Source organism: Aphelocoma coerulescens, chromosome 8, assembly GCF_041296385.1.
Source record: "Aphelocoma coerulescens isolate FSJ_1873_10779 chromosome 8, UR_Acoe_1.0, whole genome shotgun sequence".
In the NCBI taxonomy this organism is placed as follows: Eukaryota; Metazoa; Chordata; class Aves; order Passeriformes; family Corvidae; genus Aphelocoma; species Aphelocoma coerulescens.
The window spans coordinates 27,611,361-27,631,936 of record NC_091022.1 but is presented as its reverse complement, the minus strand read 5'-3'; the positions used below and the strand labels follow the sequence as shown (position 1 = coordinate 27,631,936).

General features: G+C 39.3%; 1 protein-coding gene across 2 annotated transcripts; it reads right to left on the bottom strand.

The window, feature by feature from the left end:
• Positions 1 to 169: 169 nt before the first annotated feature.
• LOC138114222 (protein zyg-11 homolog B) lies at positions 170 to 20,243 on the bottom strand. Of its 2 annotated transcripts, XM_069023429.1 has the most exons (14): positions 20,164 to 20,243; positions 14,316 to 14,481; positions 11,190 to 11,944; positions 9,058 to 9,198; positions 7,651 to 7,827; positions 7,415 to 7,479; positions 6,741 to 6,840; positions 6,610 to 6,660; positions 5,874 to 6,035; positions 5,719 to 5,766; positions 4,897 to 5,094; positions 4,751 to 4,803; positions 4,410 to 4,507; positions 170 to 2,182 (listed from the first exon to the last, which is right to left on the bottom strand). In XM_069023429.1, the coding sequence occupies exons 1-14, from the start codon at positions 20,164 to 20,166 to the stop codon at positions 1,992 to 1,994; spliced, it is 2,208 nt and encodes a 735-aa protein (XP_068879530.1). In that variant the 5' UTR covers positions 20,167 to 20,243; the 3' UTR covers positions 170 to 1,991. The 2 variants fall into 2 exon arrangements, with proteins under 2 accessions (XP_068879530.1, XP_068879531.1); XM_069023430.1 differs by lacking the exons at positions 11,190 to 11,944; positions 20,164 to 20,243 and having other exon boundaries at positions 14,316 to 14,475.
• Between the last annotated feature and the right edge of the window lie 333 nt (positions 20,244 to 20,576).

The following is a 20,576-nucleotide window of genomic DNA, read 5'->3' as shown; positions in this document are numbered from 1 at the left end:
CTCTGTGCTTGCTGTGGCAGAACTTCATGAAGTGACATGTCTCCCAGATACCTGGCCTGATGCCAGTATCATCACTGCATTTTGTGCTGCAGAGAGGAGAAGATTATGGGGGGTTTTTTTAAGTTAAGTTGCTTCAGCAAGTTTTCCTGTTATTAGGAAAAGACAGTACTGTAAGGAGAGTTGTCATCTTTATTTTAAAATCTTGTAGCAATTGATTCATATTATTCTATTGACACCGGTTTTGACAAGTTTTGTCTTCCATTTCATGTAATGGAAATTCCATAGAAGTCCCATAGCAGACATCTCAGAAGGGTGGTGGGTAAAAGCCTGTAGGCTGTTTTTAATTTTTAAACCACCTTCATAATTCAAAGCTACAGCCAGCTGAATTTCTGTTGGAATTGAGAAAACAGTATATAATCAGATTCACAGATGAAAATGATGCCAGCCAAATTATACTCTTGTACAAAAAACTATTACACAACACTGATTAAATTACTGGATCAGTACCTTTTTGAAGTTGCTGAAATACATAATAATTAGGTTATTGAAGATTAGAGGTGGGGTTTTTACGTGAAGGATGGGAGTTGGGAGGGAAAGGACTTAAAAATAGTAAAATACGGTCATCATGAAGAAGCCATCTCTGCTAGTAAGGTACCAAACATAAGTTTTCTTTTTAAATTCAATTATCCAATATTTACAGAAGTCTCTGAATATCAACCAGTTGCCATGGAAATAGGGAGACTAAGCAGATAAACAAAAACAACACCTGAAATTAAATTGAATTTGAATGGACATGCAGTTTGCTTCCATCACTTGCATTGTATCAGGCATCTGTACACTGTGCAATATGTTTCATTCAACACATGGTTTGAAACCCAAAGGTAACCAAGAAAGAAATAAGTTGATACAATTAGCCTCTTTATGTAAAATTTCACACTCCACAAAACAATGCAATTGACACAGGGCTTACATAGAACATTGGGTGATATTTTGTACTCACTGTGACGGCTTGGAAATATAATTCACTGCACAATACTGACAGAATATTTACAGAAAACGAGAGCAATCATTAGTCTCTTATAAATAAGGTGACCAAATATCCCGGCCTTCTATGAATACATGCAACCCCTTCCATGATGAAGTCATGTCAGTTATTTTGCTCTAATGAGCTTTCTCCTATCCCCATCAGTATTCTAAAAACAAAAGAAAGATATCACACACAACCAAAAGTAGTCACACAACAACAAAACCCCATTCTTGTTTTAAAATTTAAATTCTCAAACATCCTTTTAGTACTGTCGCATTTTAGTTCTGTTTCTACTGCTTTACTTCAGTGGGTTTCCCCTTTCCCTGAATGTGATGCTGGTCCCCACCTGGACAGGAGCAGGGAGGAGTCTGGAGAAATGTAAAAGGCATCGTTCCAGCAGTAAGGAAAACAAAAGAACATGGCTTGCAGGCAAAAGGAAAAGGAAGCTGAAGACCCCATTTGGGTCTAGAAGGGCTAAGAGACAATGGACATTTTGGTCGCCTTAGTTACAAGTCTCTGTCACCTGCATGCATGGACTTTTGTTTTAATCTGTAAGTGTTGATCTCACAACCACACACAGTTCTATTCAAACACCAAACTGGTGAACAGTGTTATGAACAGCAGTCACAGGGATGGAATAACCTTTTTGCCCAGAAGCCACAAAACAAGATACTCCTTGAAGTCTTCTTTTCAGCTGTGCATATCAATCTGTACAAGTTCCATCTCCTGGTAGCCAGCACTAGCCCTACAGGCATGACCAGCTCAAGCTGTGACCCTTTACAAGTTGTGTACGAGGTTGCCATTAAAGGTGACGTTCAGCAAGGTTACCACACATGGTTTGGGTACCACAGTTACCAGCAAATCACTTTAATGGTGACCAATATATTATAAGTTACTCCAACTACACACATATCAGAGAGGATTATTACAGAGACAATACTTTACACTCCTCTACCTGCAGCTTTCAGTTTGGTTTGGTTTGTTGCTGTTTCCTACATGGTGGTGGTCTCCCATGGCGCATAATGTGTTTTTCTAAGCTATCCAGGATGGCAATTGCAATCCTTTGGACATGGGGATCAGTGTGGACATTTTCCTTGATGTTGTACAAATGCTGCAAGCCACCTTCTTCAATTAACATGCTGCAGTATCTGGCGGCTGTAATAGATTATAAAAAGGGAGTTAAAAACAGAATTATCTAGGGTAAAGGTAGCAGATACTGTAAACACTGATTCACTTTTGTCTCCAGGCAGTATTTAAGACATTCCCTAAAGTGTCCACAGAAGTGCATCAATACTTCAACAAGTGACAACACAACAAAGTTATTTGGGCAGGATTCCAACTGTAATCAGGTCTCCTACCACGTCTGTCTCAGCTGACTGGAAAGTGCTCTGTAATATGTATTCTCTCTTCCCCCCACCTCCTCTGTGCACATTTAAAGTACACATAAACCAGAAGAAATGGGAATCAAAAGCACTATAGTGTCTGTGAGTATCCATGTAAATATCAGCACCTTTCCCAAAAACCTTGGTACAGAACAGTTACCAAAAACAGTATGAGATATACTACATCACTTGCCCAGACTTGGAGAGTGAATACAAACTAGTTCCTTCCAATAGTTTGCCAAATATATTGAGGGTGGCCTCTAATTAGTTATAAGTTGCTATGAATGCCTTTCCAGGGATTTTTCCACTTACATTCTGGAATTCAGTAAGTTGAAATCACATCTCCATCAGCTGCAGCATTATTAAGAGCAGGGAACAGCTATAAAAAGAGCTGTATGGTGAATGTAATGTGCAAGCTCCAGAAGTTGTTATGGAAAGGTCAGGATGACTGTAATGCAACCCACAGGGCGTTACCTCAGATGGGCCCAATTTCACCACTCATCTCAGTGATGCAACACCAGACTTGTTTAAATGCTGACATTGGGAATTTCACTGGGGATCACATTTACTGCGGTGCTACTAATATTTTAGTTAGGTTACCTCATTGAGTGACTATGACATAGACAACCAGAAGAAGGAGAAAAAAATACACAAAAAATTTAAAACCAATTACTTCTAGACTATTTTACACTGTCATCTGTAGGAGTGGATCAAAATAAAAAGCATCTCCTCTCCAGGATTACTAAAAGCTTTCTTGGTGCCAAGCACCAAAAGTTGAAGATTTTCCTTCCAAATACTTCGTATTTCAGAATTAAACACATTTTCCCTCAGAGTAGGTTATTACATTTGCTACCAAACATTTGGTTTCTTTGCAACTTTGTCCAGAAGCCTCTGGCACCAATTACCATCAGAACTAAACTTCAGGAATTCTGCCTTGGCCTCAGATCAGGAGTAGGCCAACACAAACTGCAGTAGCATGTTAAAAGCTCAGAGGTGAGGGCAGACAAAATACCAACAATAAATAGAACAAATAGGACAACACTAAGTTAACAGGACCGAGACACAGAGACATTAAAATCTGTTATCCAGAGTCTGACTAGTAAAACAAGTTTGTCAGAACAGTCTGACTTCAACGTGAAAACCTTCACAGATTTCTGGACAGCACCCTGGGAACAGTGGCTCATTATATTTATGAGCTCTGTGAAGAGCAGCAAAACAGTGTTCTGTGTGCAGTTATATATTATGCCATGTTATTGGTTGGTCCTGAATAGATGCCTTATCCCTGCAGAAACAGTGATTTATGGGACAGAGATAAACAAGCCTAGATATGCTGCCATCAAGGAGATTGAAAACTGGCACAGAAAACACTTTCAATACTTCAGAAGAAATCTCCTTTATCTAGGCATATTCATGCCAAAAATTTCTGTCAAAGAAATAAAAAATAAAGTACTAAAAGCCAGGAAGGTTATTCCCCTCCTACATTTAGTTATGGTTGGGGGATTTATTTCCTTTTCCAACACCTGTGCATTACTACTTCTTATTTTGCAGATGGGAAAGACAGGTTAAGAAAGTGACTTCTGTGTCACAGCAAGTTAGTGCAAAAAAGCAATTAGAGATGAGGACTAGCTTCTGTTCTAGTAGTAAGACACTGCTACCTGCCATGGTCATTGTTCTTAATTTAAAAGGAATTTGTTGCCTATCATTAGTATCTGCATATTTTATTTGAATAAAAACATATGTGCAAGCAAAAAACGTACTTAAATTTTCACAAATCCACATTTTGGAATTAATACTATGCATCTAACGTAAAATTGCAGTAAATAGAAGAGATGTAAAGAACTTTTACTACTCTCTTTCTGCCATATTTAGCCAAGCCCCAAATGTAGTTTCTCAGAGGATTAGGAGTGAATATCCCAGAAATTCTTATTTTTCCCACTCCATGTTAGTGACTAACATACAAAAAAAGAGAATTTGAAGGGTAATATTCTCTTAATACGTACGATTTTTGCTGCAGACATGCTGCATGGCCCACACTGCCCATAACTGGACACCAGGTGTCATGAAACAGCCAAGCAGTGGAAAAAACGGATTGAAAGACCTATTAAAAAAAAAAGGAGAGAAACGGTTACTTGCTTTACTACTAAATATTATTACTTCAGAGGTCACATGTCTGCTCATTCAGCCATATGTTAACTACAGGGGACATTGATAAACATTAAGAGGCGGGTCTGCTGCATCTAAAACTCGTTTAAGAGAATTGCTAGCAAAAATCAGATATAGTAGATATGTGGTATGCTTTTTTTTTTATTTTCCAAACTCTTGATCACAAGACAATACTTACCTGTAAGCCACCATCTCACATTCTGGGGTTGGCCAATTCAAAATGGCAGTATGCTGCAAAATACAGAACCAAGAACATTGATTGTTAAATACAAACATTGAAAAAAATATAAAAGACTATGATAAAATTCACCATCATTTCTGTACCAGCTGTTCAAGGAGAGATGTCCTCTGGCTGCGACTTAATGTCCAGGCCTGCTCTCCTCGAGATATCAGATGAGCAATAATCCCTGCTGCAAAGTAGCTGACTTCCACCTCCACACTGTGCAACAATTTACTGATGTGGTCTATGAAGTCCTTCCACATTAATTCAGAATGGAGCTCTTTAACTTCAGCTATGTTATTCTGGAATGGGGAAAATAATCATAAAGAAAGAGAAAACGTCAACAGAAAGAACACTGCGTGAGGGAGACAATCAAAAACTTGAACTATTCTGTGTGAGTAGACACATATAAACACTCAGATGAGACCTCCATACATCCAGCTAACCACCACATGCCAAAATACTACTTTTGCTTTAGGAAACCTTTCCAGTCTAATGCAGGAATTTGCTTCAAAACAAAGAAGTTTTCTTGTAAGTGATTTTATGCCATTAACATGTGATTACATTAAATCAAAGGTTGTTTTTAACATTGTCAAGCACAATTTAAAAAAATTTCAGCAGTGCAAAATTCTGCATTCCACTAACTTTCAACCTACTTTTTGCATTTGGACTCATGTGAAGCCACAGTCTCCTTTCTTAAAAGCTCTTTTTATTTACTGTAACCATCAACTTCAATATAACTCTTGAAGAAACACAGAAGAGTCCAAAAACATGCAAATTGTGAATAATATACACTACAAGGATTAAAGAAGAACGTAAAAAATATTAGGGAATTTTTCAGATTAACATAGAGTAAAAAAAACCCTTTCAAATTTAAATTTTAAAAGTACATATTTCAGACTTTTTTTTTTCTTTTTTCATCTCACCAGAAGTCCAAGAACTTTCTGTTGGATGGATGATTCAGATGGAAAAGACTGTGGATAAAAGAAACAAACACCAGGTAAACGTTTATGATTATTATTGAAACAGCTTTAATTATAAACTTGTGTTGATAATCCACCACCAAGCTCCCCCTCCTCACCTCTAAGACTCTCATGAAAAGTTCTAGCCCTTGATTTTCTATAAAGTGCCGACACGTCGTTGGAGATTCATCAGTGAGGTTCCAAAGTGCACTCAGTGTGAACTTGAGGGTGGTATCTACAAGATTCTGATTTGTTTTCTGTTTAACTATTTGTAGAAGTTGCTAGGGGGGGAAAATATCAAAATATCAATGTATGTATTAGCTCCTCTACTTCTTATTGCACCAACTGGGCAATGCATAGCTGTCATTTATATGCAGAGTAAAGATCTATATGTTTAGAGTCAAACTATACAAAATTTAACAGCTATTAAACTTTTTACCTCCCCTCTGAACATGGCTGCCTGCTAAAGGAATTCCTTTGTTTTCACAGTAATTACATGTGTAGGGCTATTACAGATGGCACAAAGCCATCCACAGAACTCTGAACCTTTACAGCAGTATTTACTTCAAATATTCTTCTGAGCATCTTTTACCTTAAACAATGAATTTCAAATCAAGGTATGTCTTGCTACTTTACTTTGCATTAATTGTGTGAATTTTTTCCACCCTTGCTTACTTTCTAAACAATTTTCACATGGATAATGTTAAATTCCATGTTAATGTTAATATCCATGTTAAATTAACATGTTTCACATGTTAATATGTTCTTAGAATTTTATCTCTTTATGTTTCCTTTGTATCTTCAGGAATACTGCCAGTATGAATGGCTGGGATGGAAGGAAAGTATCTAACTTACCCTAACAATGAAGAGTTCTGCACCAAGTTGAGCTGTTTGCTCTGTTGAAAGCTGGAAACAAACAAAACCAAATCAACAATTTTTTAGACTTGAGAAATGTTATCCTGTCATCCCAAAGCTTAACTCCATACCTTTGCAGCAAGAATGGAAATTATGGCTACAGCCATCCTTTGCATGTTTTGATCTTCATGATTACACAGCCACTGCATAACAAGTTTGGCTGCTTCAAACCTGGAGGTTAAAAATAAAATTAATTTTCATAAGTCTCGTAAGTCTTAGTAAAGGAAAGATATACACAGACAATGGAAGCATGCTTCACACCATCAAAAGTAGAAAGATAGTGAAATTGGAGGTATTGCATGAGCCTCTATCAGCTTTAAGATGTTGACTTAGGGTCTTTGACTTCTAACTATGTATCAGAGTGCACAGGAATTGCTTCCAAGAAAGGAAAAAAAATTTGGCACAATCTTCTGAAACATCAGATCATCATACTTCAAAGTATTTGGACAAAACATTTGAGTAGAAAAATGTCTGCAAAAAGCAACCCCAGAGAAATCCTGATTTCTGTTACATGCAATTAGTGACAGACCCATCCAGGTGAAGTAAAAAAACCCTGTATAGCAAAGGATTTTTTCAGACCTATACTCAATGGTATATATTTGGGTCAACAGGCCTAAAACAATATAGGCCAGATAAATTCAGCACACTGGAATGATTTAAACTGAGCAAAACTGGGATCAGAAAGCTTCTGAAGAAAAATATTCTGTAATGCTACAACTCATTTTAACTGACATCTAAAACTTACCTGTTAAATGGGACATCCTGAAGGATTCTGTCACTGCATAGTGAAAGAAGGCAATTCTTTTGCAGCTGTGAGAAATGAAAAAGAATTGCTTCATCAGAAACACATATATTTCAGAACACTTTCTTGCTATGAATCATTAAACATTTTTCCATGAGGTCCTGGCACGTGGAGAAACCTTTTGTTAAGACCCACAAGACAGAGAATCCCAGAGAAAACAGAGAAGTTTTGCTTTGTACCTGCTGATGATTTGGGAAGTGCTCCATGGCCTTGAGGAGCAGGTGAGTGACGTCTGCCAGGAGCCGCACGGGCATTCCGGCCGCCAGGTCCTGCTTGGTCAGGTTGAAGACGCAGGCGCTCGCTGCCAGCTGCACGGGCAGGTTCAGCGGGTGGTTCCTCATGCCAATCACCACCAGCTGCAACACAGCAGTTTGACCCACCTTAGTTGCTCACACATTTGCACACAGACCTCAAGAACAATCTGCCTCCTGCTTGAGGCCACAACAATGACTCACAGCACCCAATTTCTGCCTCCCTTGTGTACTTGAGTGAGAAATCCATCTGGTGTAATTTTAATTCTCAAGGAATAACACTTCCTTCTGCTCAGTGATTCAAAGCTGGCAGTTTCTACTGCTCCAAGTCCTTTTGCACAGCTTGTAGCAACCTCTCAAAGAAGAGGCTGCACAGATTGCAAGAAATTCCTAGAAAGACCCAATCTGGGATGCAATCACCAAACGCTTTCAGAGGTGAATGAAGCAGGACAGAGTGTCTGCAGTGCAATGATAGTGATGTAGTGGCTTGTTGTTTAGTGATGAGCCATTTCAAATCACATCCAGAGCTGCTAGGTCAGGATAGATCTTTTGCAGCTTCCTCCTGAATCACATTTTTGGCTATGTATGTTGATTGTGATCTCACCTACTAATCACCTAATATTTTTCTTGTTGATTATTGACTGACAAAGTCTTTTTGATATTGATGCCAGCAAATTTAAGGCCACTTGTTCAAGATCAAAGAGGATAAGAAAAAGAAAAACCATGTGTCCTACTGGTGCCTCTTTTTAGGATCACAACAAAACTTAAACCATCGCTGGTGTTCTAGACATGGAAAACCAATGCCTAGAATGGATTTCTAAGGAAGTTTCTAGGCTCCAGGTTATAGCCCATACAGACCACTAACAATATCCATTCACTTGTTACCACACTGGAGGGTGACAGTAGAGACAACTGTCACTGAATTCTTTCCTTATTATTACTGTTTTGTGAGCATCAGCAGAAGGCACTGCTGTGTCTGGTGAATAGGACTGGGCAGACCTTTGATCTGAACCCAAACAGATATGATCTAATGACAGAATTCAGCATCTGAAGAATATTTCATATCATATTCAACGTTATGTGAAAAAATTAATTTACATGCTACTAAATTTAGATAATTTCCATTAGTACAGAACAATTTTGCCTAACATAAAACACTACAGGGCATCTTCTACATCACTCTTGTTTAAATAGTTCTTTATTTTTATTTAACATTACAATTTGAATCTTACAAAACATAACCAAAAACTTAAAAGCTTATAAACCAATTTATACCAGGGTTTTGGGAATGAGATCAGGAACAGCACATGAGAATCATCAAAACTATTATTTTACCTTTAAAATTTCAGGCTTAGTTTTCTCCATTACATGTGTCAGGCTGAATAAATGGAAGAGTGCTTCTCTCACAAAGAAGGCTCGTTCACTGTAACGCTTCAGTGCTTCTGAAATCTGAGTTTCATTTGCTTCTCCTGACACCTGTGAACACAGAAATAATCTTTAGTTCAAGACGTCATCATTTTACTTTCAAAGTTTCATTCTCAAAAAATGCAAAGCTGCAGTTTCAAAGGCAGTGATTTGGCCAAGTCCTTCAGTAAGTAAATGATTGCCAGCCTGCTCTATTTTCCATTTATTATTTTCTCTGTTTATAACTGTAAGTTGTATAACCAAAGATGGTTTGTTCCTTAGTCCTACTATTTAATCAATCATTGCTGCAATCACTGTTTCTTAAAATTCTTAGGGCAGCATGCACAACTTGTTCTACTTAACATGGCACATACAAAAAAAGCAAAACGTTCATAGATTAAAGTGTCACATTCTGTGCATTCAGTATTGTATACAGGCATATTTCTTTGAAACTTGTGATATCAGGAATCTATTACAGCCTGAGCAAACTGATACCATCTTGGATTTTGTTTCATACTCTCCACTGATTAGAACAGGGCAACCCTGTTTACTGACATGTTGTGCAGCCAATTATACCCTACATGAAAAATTTCCACTTGGCTTAATGCTCTCAACTATAATATCTGCCTAGTGTTCATAATCAAATTTCACAGGGCTGCTGTAAAGACAGTAATATTTTACCTCTGCTGTTTCCAAGAGTTCTGTGTCTTGTTTACTCTTAAACAGTATCTAGACTAAGCAGTTGAATATTTCAGTAGAGTTACTAATGAATTTAGACCACCAAAAAAAAAAAAAAAATACAAACTGCATTTTGCTAACCACACTGCCACAAGTCTATTGTGACTTTCACATTACTAGAACCTTCTTCCTTCCTGCCTTTTCATGGCACAGACAATTCGATGAAGCACGCATTCTGAACAGCAGGGATTACATTGTATTATTTTATACCAAACATGAGGTATAACCTCCTGATGCTGTACTTCATCACACCAAAGGGGAACTTGCTTTCTCCAACTATGCATTTCAACATTCAGACACTTTGCTATCAGCTGTGACAACTAAGTACTCAAGAGACCTCGCTCTTAACAACTGTCAAATATTTCAGGGGGAAAAAATACAAAATTGTGTAGCTGTGTTACTCCACTTGCATATAACAAGAGCATTCTGAATTTTAAAACTGAAGTGGAAAACTCAACTTGCACAGGAGACACACTAAACTATGGACACATTAGGCTCTCTTCCTCATTCCTTCTGCAGCTTCCATCATCTTCAAGGCACAGCAGAAAAGAAAACTCAGTGTCAAAGATGATATACCACTGACATGTCTAAAACGTATTTTTTTAAATTAATTCTAACCCACTCATTCTCCAATAATTGCATGTGGATTCTACAGAACAAGGAATGATGTCTTGTTGACTGCCTCAAAAAGATAAATAAATGCACTTCAGAAAACATCATCTCATCCTAAGGGGCTAAGTAACTGAGGGTTTGTTGAAGAAGAGGAAGTCTTTCCTAAGTTATTGCTTCTTAGGTGTTGTATTCATCACCAGAAGATCTTTCAAGATGGGTAGAAATATTGTAAGAGGAAGCAGCACTGGTGATGGAGCGTAACAGCAGCTGAGTTATTCAGCTTTATTGTATCTACTGTGTTAATCACGACCTGCTCAAAGCTTATGCAAATTCTACCTCCACCCCTTACACAAAGCTGACTTATGCCAGATACTGTCTGGAATCCAGAGAATATTATCCCAGTAAGTGAATTCAGACCAGACAAAGTTCAGCTCCCTTAGATATGCTAAATCAGGATCTAAGGTTCATTGAAAAGGCACAGAAAACAGATGCTTCTTACAAGTATATGTACATATACAGTATTATGTAACTTCAGCAGTTTGTATCAAAATTAAGTAGGAATTTCACCTAAAACCAGTAATTAAAATTAACAGTTAAAAAAAAATGAACCTACAGCCTCCTTCCAAAACACAGACACACAGTTGTTACAAATGATTAGTTCTATTTTCCCTGCACACTGTATTTTTTCAGTGAAATTAATTCCCCCACTTAACCTTCAGGTTTCCTTCTCCTGTTAGGAACTCTGAGTAGCCGGCGTCAGTAGCTAGCAGTCCTACAAACTGCATTGTGGGCCGCTGCAGAATGAATGCTTGTACAGCTTTATCTGTGACATGTTTTCTTCCAGAAATGTCCAAAGACACAAGGTTAGGCAAGATATCTTTCTGTTCCAGTAAACGAAGAGCTATGTCCGATGTGAACTGTTTGTCATCCGAAATATCGAGATGATTCAGGTATTTTAGTTCTCTTATAACATCCAGAATCTGCGTTGTGGTCATTTTCAAGCATTTCAGGTGGTGCATGGTCAAAGACTTGAGCCGGTCTTTGCAGGTGAGGAGTGCTGTTATGTCAGTGACGGAGGTGTTGGATATATCCAGACTTTCCAACCTGGGAAGTGAAGCAACATCTGCCAAGTCCTCATTGTAGAACAGCACGTTGGTGATGCTCAAGGCGCGGAGCCCGGACAGCTGACTGAAACACCTCTCGTAGGGGTCTTCCAGAGAAAGAGTCAGTGAGTTCAGCACCAGGCACTGCAGATTCTGCTGGATCCACTTATTGCTGCCCAGTCCACTGATAATGTCTGTGATTGTTATATCTGCATTTACCCCTGTAGCATCAAGCTCCACCAGCTTGTGATGGCAGAAGGCTTTCCTGAAAGCCACGGCTGAGATTTTGGCTTTGCGGATACAGGCTCGTTTCAAGCGCATCTGGTTGCCTCGGAAGATGCCCACGGTTCCATCATTCAGAAGCCCTGTTGGAAAACAGCATCAGTGCTTGGCTCCAGTGTTACACAACACCACTTCAACATTAAGAACCCAAAGGGTACCAAGTGTTAGCAGAGAAGATTAATTACAAAGCAGTTTGCCTTGGATCATTATGACACCGATTCCAAAAATCTTACATTAGAGATTCCACTTTGAAGACTATGATGTCATGGTTGGAAAATTCCAGGTTTAAGAATAGGACAGATAAATTAAGAAGCAGTAAATGCAAGTTACCTGTTTAGTTCAGAAAATGGTACACACTAAATAAATTATGGGTATGATTCAAAAACAATCAGACTGCTGCCCTCATTTGCTGTATTTTTCTCATTGAACTGGTTAGAAGTATGCTAAAAACAGAATTTCAAAATTTCTGAGTGTGATTCTCCTCTGGCCACAGTTCCATTAACCTCAAGAATGCACCATCTATCAATGACCTATTCTCATCTTGCTTTAACTAAACAATCTAGCATTTGATTGAATTCATAAGGAGGATCAATACTAAATTAAGCTAATTAAGTCCTATATGAAGAAGGTAGGAGTGTTGCTCAGAAACAAGCTGAATGTGAGAAAGAAACCTAAGAAGTGATTCAAAGAATAGAAGGAGGAGGGCAAGGAAAGGGTGGGAAGGAGAAGAAGACAGCAATGAAAAAAAAGAAAAAGCAACAATCTTGTTTAGTATCTTTTTACTCTGTAGAAAGAAAGCATAAGTAGCCTTTTCTTGCAAAACATCCTAACTGAAACAATACATTGAGTTCCCTCCATGGAATTATTAAAAATGCATTGAATATACCAATATGAAATCTTAATGTCTTATCAACAGAAGGATTACAAAAAGCCATGAGAAGGGTACTGTTGCACAAGCATCCACACAAAAGGAGTAGGAAGAACATGCCCTAGTTTTGCTCTATAGGGTTATAAATGTCAACACTCCTGGCTTTTAATCTTGTATCTTCACACATATTTAACAAAGAAAATTAAATAAAAATTCAATATATTTGAATAATAACATCATTGCCACTACAGTTTGGATTTAATTCATGGACTAGTAATTGCCTCTGTGACAAAGGCAAATTAATATTAAGATTTGCAGACCTTTCTAAGGAGCAAATGGTTCAGGCATTTCTGACCAAATAGTCAGGGGACTACCCTCCTCTTTTGTGGGGAAAGCAAAAATATGGCATGAAACAACTGGTATACAGCAGAAAAAGTAAAAGCAATAAATACAATTATAGTTTAGCTAAAGTATCACTAAATTACTTCTTAATTTTTGCTTATCTCTTCATTTAAGGACCAAAGCTCTCCCCCTGGCCTACTTTAGCCACACCATGTTTACCTGCCACGCACTTTTTTCCATCCTGCACCCTGTGTGTTTGTGACATTTTGGTGTCTGGAAGTGTCTTCACCATTGCCAGCACTGGTAATAAGTTTCTGGTAATTCGGTTTCCTTGAATCTGATTTCTTGGGACTACTCTAAATAATTCCTTATCAGAAAGTAGTGTATACTAAAGATTAATTTTTTTTTTGAGCTTATCTTTTTTTAGGACCATTCCTTTGTTATTTCTGACCAGAACAACTTGAGAAAACCAGAACACCAGTACTTGCCCAGGAGGACCCAAATAAAATCTGCATGTATAGGATAGGGTATTTGGTCTGTTTACAGTAATTTTTCTAGTGTCATGTCTCATTTTTTAACAGAAGTCTCCAAGATTTCAAGGAATGGGTCTCTTACCTCTTCTCTAGTGTACTCTGTACATTCATTTTTTCATGGTAAGAAGTTTTATTATACAAGTTTTATCATGCTTAAAGCAAGCAAACAAGAGGGCAGCCCTCTCCTCAGAGATGTGCTGACAGAGAACCAGTAAGCCAGTACACAAAATAGAAGAATACCATAAGGTGTTTATACTGCTCTAAAACTGAGTGCTTTCAAACAAATAATTCCATTTCAATAAAAGTGGTAAAAGAGATGAGAAACTTTTAATGAATCACAAGGTTATTTTCTAGCTTAATTACAAGGGCACACAGTAAAAAACATTCAATTAAATGCTCTTCAAGAGATATTGTTGCTAGTAGAATCAATTTTTTTGTTGTTGAAGTGATTGAAAGAAGATTAAAGAATGTTCAATTAAAGGAACATTAAAATCATAAACCAAGACAAAGAGCTTTCTATTTAGATCTGTGTGGCAATGCAAAGCTCAGCTGAAGCTGTGAAAAGCAAAAAGAACAAAAATTTTCTGTTAAGAGATTACAGAACAGTTTTAACAGCTGCAGCAGCAGATTCTACTAGAAAATATAGCAGAACTGCACTGTCACATTCTGGTGAAATATTTTCACCAATGACCCACAAATGATTGTTTTTACCATGAAATGCCATCGTCTGCAGCAGTCGATCAGCCACTTCTTGAGGGAACATTCCTGGCTCCTGCAAGCAAAACGTTCCATCTTGCCTTTCTGTGCAGAACTTCTCTAGGTTGGCAGTCAGGAAATTCAAACAGATATCAAGTAAAGAGTATGGAGAAGCTTCCTCCTGTCATATGCAAAACACAATGAAACAAAGGAGATTTAGTCAAGTCATTCTTTCTATGAACCTTCCATTACTCTATAATGTCTTCTTTGTTAGTCTGGCAAATATTACAAGAGGAGATGTCTCCCTCAGAGGCACATAAAGTCAGGTCACACAATGAACAACTGGCCAAACTGATGGGAGCCTCCTTCTCCTGTCACCCCAGAACCACATCTAGTCACGTCTGCTGTGCTTGAACCCTACTTGTGTTCCCAGAGGAAGAAAAGCAATTGCTGAAAAATAATTTTAATTTATGTCTACTGGGAATTAATCAATCAAAACAGACTGAAAGACAACTTAAAAATCAAATTTTACTTCTGGATTTAAAATATTTCTTTTAATCTTTCATTTAAGTCAACCCATATTAGAAATTTACCACCAACCTAGGTAAGAAATGCAGATACTGCGGATAAATTGCAGATATGGGAGCGATTTCTGATACTGAAAAGGGCAGCTAGAGCTTCAGATCAAAAAAGGAAACCCAAAAAGAACTGGTTTAATTCCAAATTTTGTGCAGCAATAAACTAACATCTATTACAGTAATCCTCTTCCTCCTTCCAGGCACTGTGCACCTGGGAATCATTTATAGCAGAAGTCTGGGTACAAAGGACAAGGCAGAATATAAACTTGATCTCTTCCCTCAGAGTTTGAGATTGTATACTGATACATGAAAATCTCAAAGGGTTTTTTTATTCCATGTCTAATAATAACCTACTGTTTTCAGCCACACAGATTAATCAACATAAAGAATGACTCTCAGCAGTGTGAATCATCCCCAGCACCACACAAAAGAAGGCCGAGTGACTGGTACATACTCCCCCAGACAATATTGAAAATAACAGCATCAACTGTTGTCAGATCTCATCTGTAGGAAAAATAGTAGCTTCCTTTTTATACTGAAAGTTCTGGATCATTTCACCTTTCTTTCCCAGCTCATTTAATTTCTGTTGCTTCACTTGCCTAATATGCTGATCCTGATCACAGGAGTACTGAAATATGTAAAAGGTTATACAGAAGAAGCATAAATAAGTTTACAGAGATATGTCTTCTAAAATAAGGTGCACATATTTGAGGACTGGGAGGTACCACATTAGGGCAAAGATGGAATGGAGCCTATCTTTAATGAATCATGTACTGACAACAATTAGAGAGTGCAGTTTAATAGCTCCTGAAGACTTAAGTACAGGCTTGGGAAAGAAATACTCCAAATTATTCAAATACAAACTCTTTCTGCAGCTTTTGACATGCAACTTTCATTCCTTTAACTCAGTTTTGCTAAGTGCTTAAGCTTCATTATTTTTTAAGCTTTATTATTACATTGTATTGTTGCAAAAACAGGAGTTACTTTGTGATGCAACTTGCTCCCACACCAGAAACTTCAATTTTGGCTGCTTCCAATCTCAAGCTGATAAGAAAAGAAAGGACAGAATTTGGAATTGTGAATGTCTTTTGTTTCTTTTTGTTTCTTTGTAGTGTGCAAAAATGCCTGATTATTTTAAAATAGTACATTTTTAATATGAAATGGGAATTTTTTTTTTTTAAACTTGAAATCAATACATATACTCAGGGCTTATATGACAGCTGATGAGTCAAACAAAAATCAGAATCCTTACTCAAAGGTGTACGAAAATCATTCCCACTGAAGCAAAGACATCCACATTTCCCATGAGATCTTGTGTTTCTAATTTGATGCTCAAAGATGACAAAACCAATACTGGATCTCTTCGTTCCTCCTGGAACTGTTCCTTCCTTTCTGCCAGAAAAGCTGAAACACTTTTATGTATCAGTGAGCAAACTTCAATGAGAATTTTTAGCCCTGCAGATAGGCCACTGGCATATGACTCAGAAAACTATTTTTTCAACCAGTACCTCTGAGTGGCCAATCTGTCCTTTGGAAATGCTGGTTTAATTTTTATATAATCCCTTTGGAAGTTCATACAAGGTATCTCCATACAATCAAGGAACAAAAACCACAAGCAGGGATCAATTACACTTGCAAACAACACAGTTCCGTTTCTATTAACTCCACTTATTCCAGTCATAGGAGACATTTGTAATATTTCTTCAACTTGCTGCCAAAAAACTGAGAAAACACCCCAAACAAAGGCTCCTGAGATAACCTGGGCAGACAGGCAAAATGTTTTTATCTGTATCTAATAAAGTCCAGTGACAAGCATCTTAAAAACAATTTCCTAGACTGTCTGCTACTGAAATAGAACAGCTCAAGCGCAGTCTGGAAGCCTTTTATGTGAGCTGGAGGCATTCCTTTTCTCACTTTTCTTTACTTAAAGACAATATTGCCCAGTTAAAGTTGTACATAAGCTCTTAGAAGGTCAGAATTTAAGTGGTTCCTTTCTCTAGCTCTGCTTTTGAATGTCGGGTTGAAGACAAACCTGGCATTTGTTTTCAGATCACTTTCTGTCTAATGAGATACTACACGTGTGTCAACCATAGCACAGTGTTTAAATTTTAAATTTTTTTTTTTAATTTAATAAACATCACTCAGCAGTTTTTGAGTGGAACTTTCATTATGGTAGTTTACTTTTTCATAGCCATCTTAATTATCTGATACTTCAATTAACCTCATAGTTTCTTTCATTCCATCAAATTAACTGAGTAGCCAGGAAACAAATACAAAAATTAATTCCCCAAAATACAGAATTATGCATTACAGGATGCAAGCTGGGGTGCCTTCATTAACTAAAACATATACTATGAGAGTAATATGACACATCTAAAACCTAGCTAGTTTATGGAATAGCATAAAAAGTAGATAATTGCGTTTAGATGGGCTTTTAAAGGCTTATTTAAATTAATTATTTTTTGAAAAAAACCTTTTTAAGTGCTCAGTATAATCAAGGCAAACCAAAAGTGTGCAGGGGAATGGGGTAAACTGCCTGGCTACCAGCCTCTAACAGTAATCCAATACAGTGGTGAACTGAAATGCAAAACCTGCTTCAACTTGATGTTCCCAGTTCAGCCTCGAGCTCACGCCAGGGCAGCTGGAAAGGTTCTCCCAAAGAACACTATCCTCCACATTTTCTTTTGAGAACTCCATGAATCAGCTTTAAATACCACTAGAATATATTTAACACATATTTTAAAGTGCAGTCAAAAGGCAAAAAGAGCTTAAGGCAACATATTAAAGCACCGGGAATAAGTTAGAGATTCTTAAACCCAACATTACAAGCCTAGATTAACTAGCTGAGTGTGAGTATCAAAACAAAATCCTGTTCCTCTGGGGAAGTATCACCAGGCAAGCACCTGCTTATATAACAATACCTAAAAAGAAATAAGAAACAGTTGTTTCAGTTGTGACAGTTGCTGTTTTCTGTCAGTAATTACAATCTAGCTTTGCAAAACAAAAAAAAAAAACCAAAAAAAAATAAACAAAACCCCTAAACTCCACTGCTGTGTGGGCCTTTTTCATTACAGGGGTTGTGATCCTACCAACTCCAGCCTGACAGATTCAGTTCCTACAGGCTCTGACTCTCAGGCTCATTAAAAACTAAATCTTTTTTTTTCCCATCAGTAGTGTTTTGTTTTGGTTAGTTCTTTTCACCCTCAGTAAGCCAGCATGTAACACTGGAAAAAAGATACCAATTTTAACAGAACCATGTCTATGATGTGCTCCCCAACTTTTACACCCAATTGCAAACTCAGTATGACAAACCCCAAACATGCAAAGTCTCTGTAAGCCAGGCCCACCTGCTTTTCCCTCTCTGAATTCTCAAAGGAGGAGATGGGTACAGGGTTAGGGACTTTTCAATTTGTGGCAGTCATTTCTCTCAAAACATTAGCAGAAAAATAAGAGGTAATTTAGAGCCTCAATCTTTGGTTTGGATGTACCATGTTTCCCAGCTGTTTTCCACCTCTCCACAGCCCCAAAACTTTACTAACTTTCTTAAAATGAACATTCTTAAAACAATTAAGAAATAGCAACGCAAGCAACAGCCATCAAAATTCTTCTGAGTGCTAATAACGGAAAGGCAGTGAAAAATAAACTGTTTCATGATTTACGCTACTAAGAAAGCTTTATGGTTATCCTATTTAAATTAAGTTAAATGGAATTAAACTGAAGTAGGTGATTTACTAGCCAGACTCAAGGAAGGATTATGCTCAAAACTCCTATTTAATATTAACTATTCTGGCACAAGAAGTGGGAACATACTGATTAAAGCTACTACAGATATGAAGTCAGCAGCGATCACAAGAGGTCTAAAATTAAATAGTGTCACATGAAAACGACATAGTAAGGCCACTTATTTCAAGATTAATATTAAGAACTTCAGATACGAGTTCATCAATTAGGAATGATAGAGAGTGGAATGAGAGTGGTGTGCCGAACCACAAGAAAACAAGGTGAAGCAGTGAAAGAAGATGCCAGGAGAAGCATAAAAAAAAAGTAAGGAAGGATTATGTCACTTTCAAGACACTCGGGAGATCTCACAGGGGTACTTATGTTAAAAGATACCTTCATCATTTCAGTTTAAACATAACAGCTACTAGAATGCTCTGGGGAGGAAAAGCACGTTGGGAATAGGACATAAACCCAGCTTTTCTTAGCTAGAAGATCAAAAAGTGAGAGATACAAATGCTACCTATAAATAAATACAGCACAGTGAATATAAACTACAGACGGAAAAAAGCCATTAAGGAGAAGCACACTGCGAGCATAGCAAAAAAGGTACATAGAAATGCCATGGACTGGAGGTTTTGCCATAAATTTAGACACCAGTACACAGTTAAATAATGAAATTCTACCCTAGTTCACTGATTAGAACAGCCGGCACAAAATGTACGTACTTCAAAAATAATGACACATAACTTCATTAGGGGATTAACCGAAATTAGGCTTTTAATAACAATGGATGAGACTAGATCGCCCAGGAAGCTCCTGTTAGTCCTTGAAAAGCAAATATGCACACTCATGTCTGGAGCAGAGGAGCAATCCAAACAGCTCCCATATGTTCTGCTCCGGCCTGTCTAGAGCAGGGAAAGGCTGTTCCTTTGGCAGCTCCGTGCTGGAAGAGCTCAGCGAGGCCCACGCACCGTGCCTTGGCACGGCTTCCTCCAGACGGACCTTGGACAAAGCAATTCCCAGTGGGAAGGTGCTGCTGGGGGGCTGGAGGAGGCAGGAGGAGGCACAGGCGGCTGGGCTGTGCTGTGCCGCCGTGCCCTCACGCCGGCCGGCCGGCCGAGGGGCTCTGCCCCGCTCCGCCCTGGCGGCTGCCGGCGCTCGGCCCCGCACGGTGCTGTGAGGGGCCGGTCACGGCGGCGGGCCCGGGCCTGCCGTCATCGCTCTCCCGGCGCCCTGGGGACACCAGGGAGCACCGAGCAGGGATCGAGCTTCCCTCGCTGCCGTCCGCCGGGTCCCGAGAGCCCTTTTACATAACGGGCGGCAGCGCCGCGGTTACACAACGAACGGCGGGGCTGCCCCGGCCCGGCCGCGGTACCGGCGGGAGGGAGGGGAGGCCTGAGCCCCCAGCCGGGCTCGCGCCGCCGCCATGGCGGCCCCTTCCCCGGGGTCACCTCCGCTACCTGCGCCGGGTCCGGCACACCGGGGCTGCAGGCGGAAAGCTCCCCGTCCCTCCCTGCCTCCCTCCTTCCCTGTCCGCCGCCACCAGCCCCTCATCGCCCCCTCACCATCGCGGCGCTGGGTGCCGCCGGCGAGCGCCCAGCCAGCCGGTCCCGTCGCTGGGCTCCTTCTCTTTTCTTTTTTTTTTTTTCTTTCCCTCCCTCCCTTCCCCCGTGTTTACCCCCCGACCTGGAAGTGAATGCTGCCTAAGCCGGCCGGGAACCCGCCTCCCTTAAAGGGGCTGCGCCAGCACAGGTTCGCCTGGGTTGTGTGAGCGGAGCCTCAACGATCGCGTTTAAGGCTCGAGGTGTGGGGAGAAGGGGCCACTGCGCAGCAAAGCGCATCGGCCTCACTTGTTACGAGTGTGTGGGACATTTTCTTCGGCCTGGTTGCTCCGGTAGGGGAGCCAGGACCCGGGAACACCGAGGCGCCGGTGAGCGCCCGGCTGGAGCAGGTGAGCAGTAGCTCTGTGCCCCGGGGA